We start from the raw sequence: 1,798 nt of genomic DNA, 5'->3' as shown, positions 1-1,798 counted from the left end.
AAATAAAATCAGTCACAAATTCACTTAAAAAGAGGTTATAGCTGCAAGAGGCAGTGCTTATGTCATGTCCCTGGGATGGTGTTTAACCCACGACATGAAGAATCATCACATGACAAAGAAGAAAGTTCAAACAATGATTTATTTAACCTAACTAAAAGTGTCCTGGAAATATCCAAGTACAACGAAGCCGGCACGAGTCCAGAAGCCAGCAGGGAGGGCAGACGGTGTGACGGGGTGTCCAGGAGAGGGAGCCAGATGATGGCGGCAGAGGGCAGTGGAGTAGGAGGAGAGGCGAACCTTGAGAATTGTAATCCAGGCAGGTTATGGTGATTTCCAGGTAGGTACATCCAACAATGGTTCAGAGATTCCAAGTATCCTGAAGATGAAACAGACTTGAGTCCAAACACCAAAAAATCCAAGCACAAAAAACCAGATAAATCCAAAAACTGTGACAGCACAAATGTCTGAGCAGAGACCAAGCAAAACCTAGAACTGAGTGGCAACATTCTACCGTGAGTAGTTAATCATCCAGCGATGTGAAGTGGTTCCCTCTCCTCTTAAATAGAGCTCTGATGTGGTTGATTAGAGGATCTGCAGCTGCCGCTGATCGGTAATGCCCCGCAGCTGGTGAGTGCCCTCTCCTGGAATGACAGTCTTACAAAGATGTTGTGGAGAAGAGGGAGTACTCACCCCGTCACACAACAATGCCCCCCCCCCCCAACGGACGCCACCTGGCGTCCTAGCAACCGACTCCTCGTAGTCCCGAATGAGGGAATGGTCCACGATGAAGGAGCGCGGGACCCAGGAGCGTTCCTCTGGGCCGTACCCCTCCCAGTCGACCAGGTACTGGACCCCACGACCACGGGGTCGGGAGTCGAGGATCCGCCGGACTGAGTAGACCAGTCCCCCCTTGTAGAGCCGGGCTGGCGGCAGAGGCGCAGGAGCAGGGCAAAGAGGACTGGAACAAACGGGTTTAACCAAGGAAATGTGAAATACAGGGTGTACCTTCATGTTCCTGGGGAGGTCCAGCCAAACCGTGGTGGGAGTAGGCGTGTCCATGACCCTGAAGGGGCCGATGAACCTCGGAGTGAGCTTCCTAGAGGAGGCCTTTAGCGGGATGTCCCGGGAAGACAGCCAAACATCCTGACCAGGAGAGTACAGCGGGCGGGACGCCGGTGTCGGTCTGTCAGCTGCTTGTTCCTGGCGGCAGTGCGCTCCAAAGCCGCCCGGGTAGAGGCCCATGCCCGTCTGGCCCCCCTGAGAAACTGCGGGATGGAGACTGAAGCCGAGGACTGCTGTGGAAACAGTGAGGGTTGGTAACCCAGAGACGCCTCAAATGGTGACTGACCGGTGGAGGTGGATACATGGCAGTTGTGAGCATACTCGATCCATGCTAAATGTGTGCTCCAGGTGTTGGGTTGGGAGGAGCAGACACAACGCAGCATGGCGCCCAGCTCTTGGTTTAACCGCTCACACTGCCCATTAGTCTGAGGATGGTGGCCGGAGGTGAGGGCGACCTTGGCGCCCAGAGCTTCTGCGAACTCCTTCCAGACCCGAGCCACGAATTGGGGACCCCGGTCAGACAGAATCTCCATGGGAATACCATGCAGCCTAAAAACATGCTTCACAAGGAGTTTGGCAGTAACAGTCGAGGAGGGAAGGCCTTTAAGAGGCACCAAATGACATGCTTTTGAAAACCTGTCGACCACAGACATGATACACGCCCTGAGATTCTGAAAGACCTACAACAAAATCAAGCGCTATATGCGACCAGGGACGTGACGGATTAGGAAGGGGA

At 53.9% G+C, this 1,798-nt stretch overlaps 1 protein-coding gene across 1 annotated transcript; it reads right to left on the bottom strand.

Annotated features, from left to right (window-relative positions):
• Positions 1 to 121: 121 nt before the first annotated feature.
• LOC107374319 (uncharacterized) lies at positions 122 to 1,242 on the bottom strand. The gene is made up of 2 exons (XM_070555984.1): positions 512 to 1,242; positions 122 to 376 (listed from the first exon to the last, which is right to left on the bottom strand). The coding sequence occupies exon 1, from the start codon at positions 1,240 to 1,242 to the stop codon at positions 583 to 585; it is 660 nt and encodes a 219-aa protein (XP_070412085.1). The 3' UTR covers positions 122 to 376; positions 512 to 582.
• Positions 1,243 to 1,798: the final 556 nt, after the last annotated feature.

The sequence above is a fragment of the Nothobranchius furzeri genome, chromosome 10, assembly GCF_043380555.1.
Source record: "Nothobranchius furzeri strain GRZ-AD chromosome 10, NfurGRZ-RIMD1, whole genome shotgun sequence".
NCBI classification, from domain to species: domain Eukaryota; kingdom Metazoa; phylum Chordata; class Actinopteri; order Cyprinodontiformes; family Nothobranchiidae; genus Nothobranchius; species Nothobranchius furzeri.
This window is presented reverse-complemented; position numbering and strand designations above follow the sequence as displayed.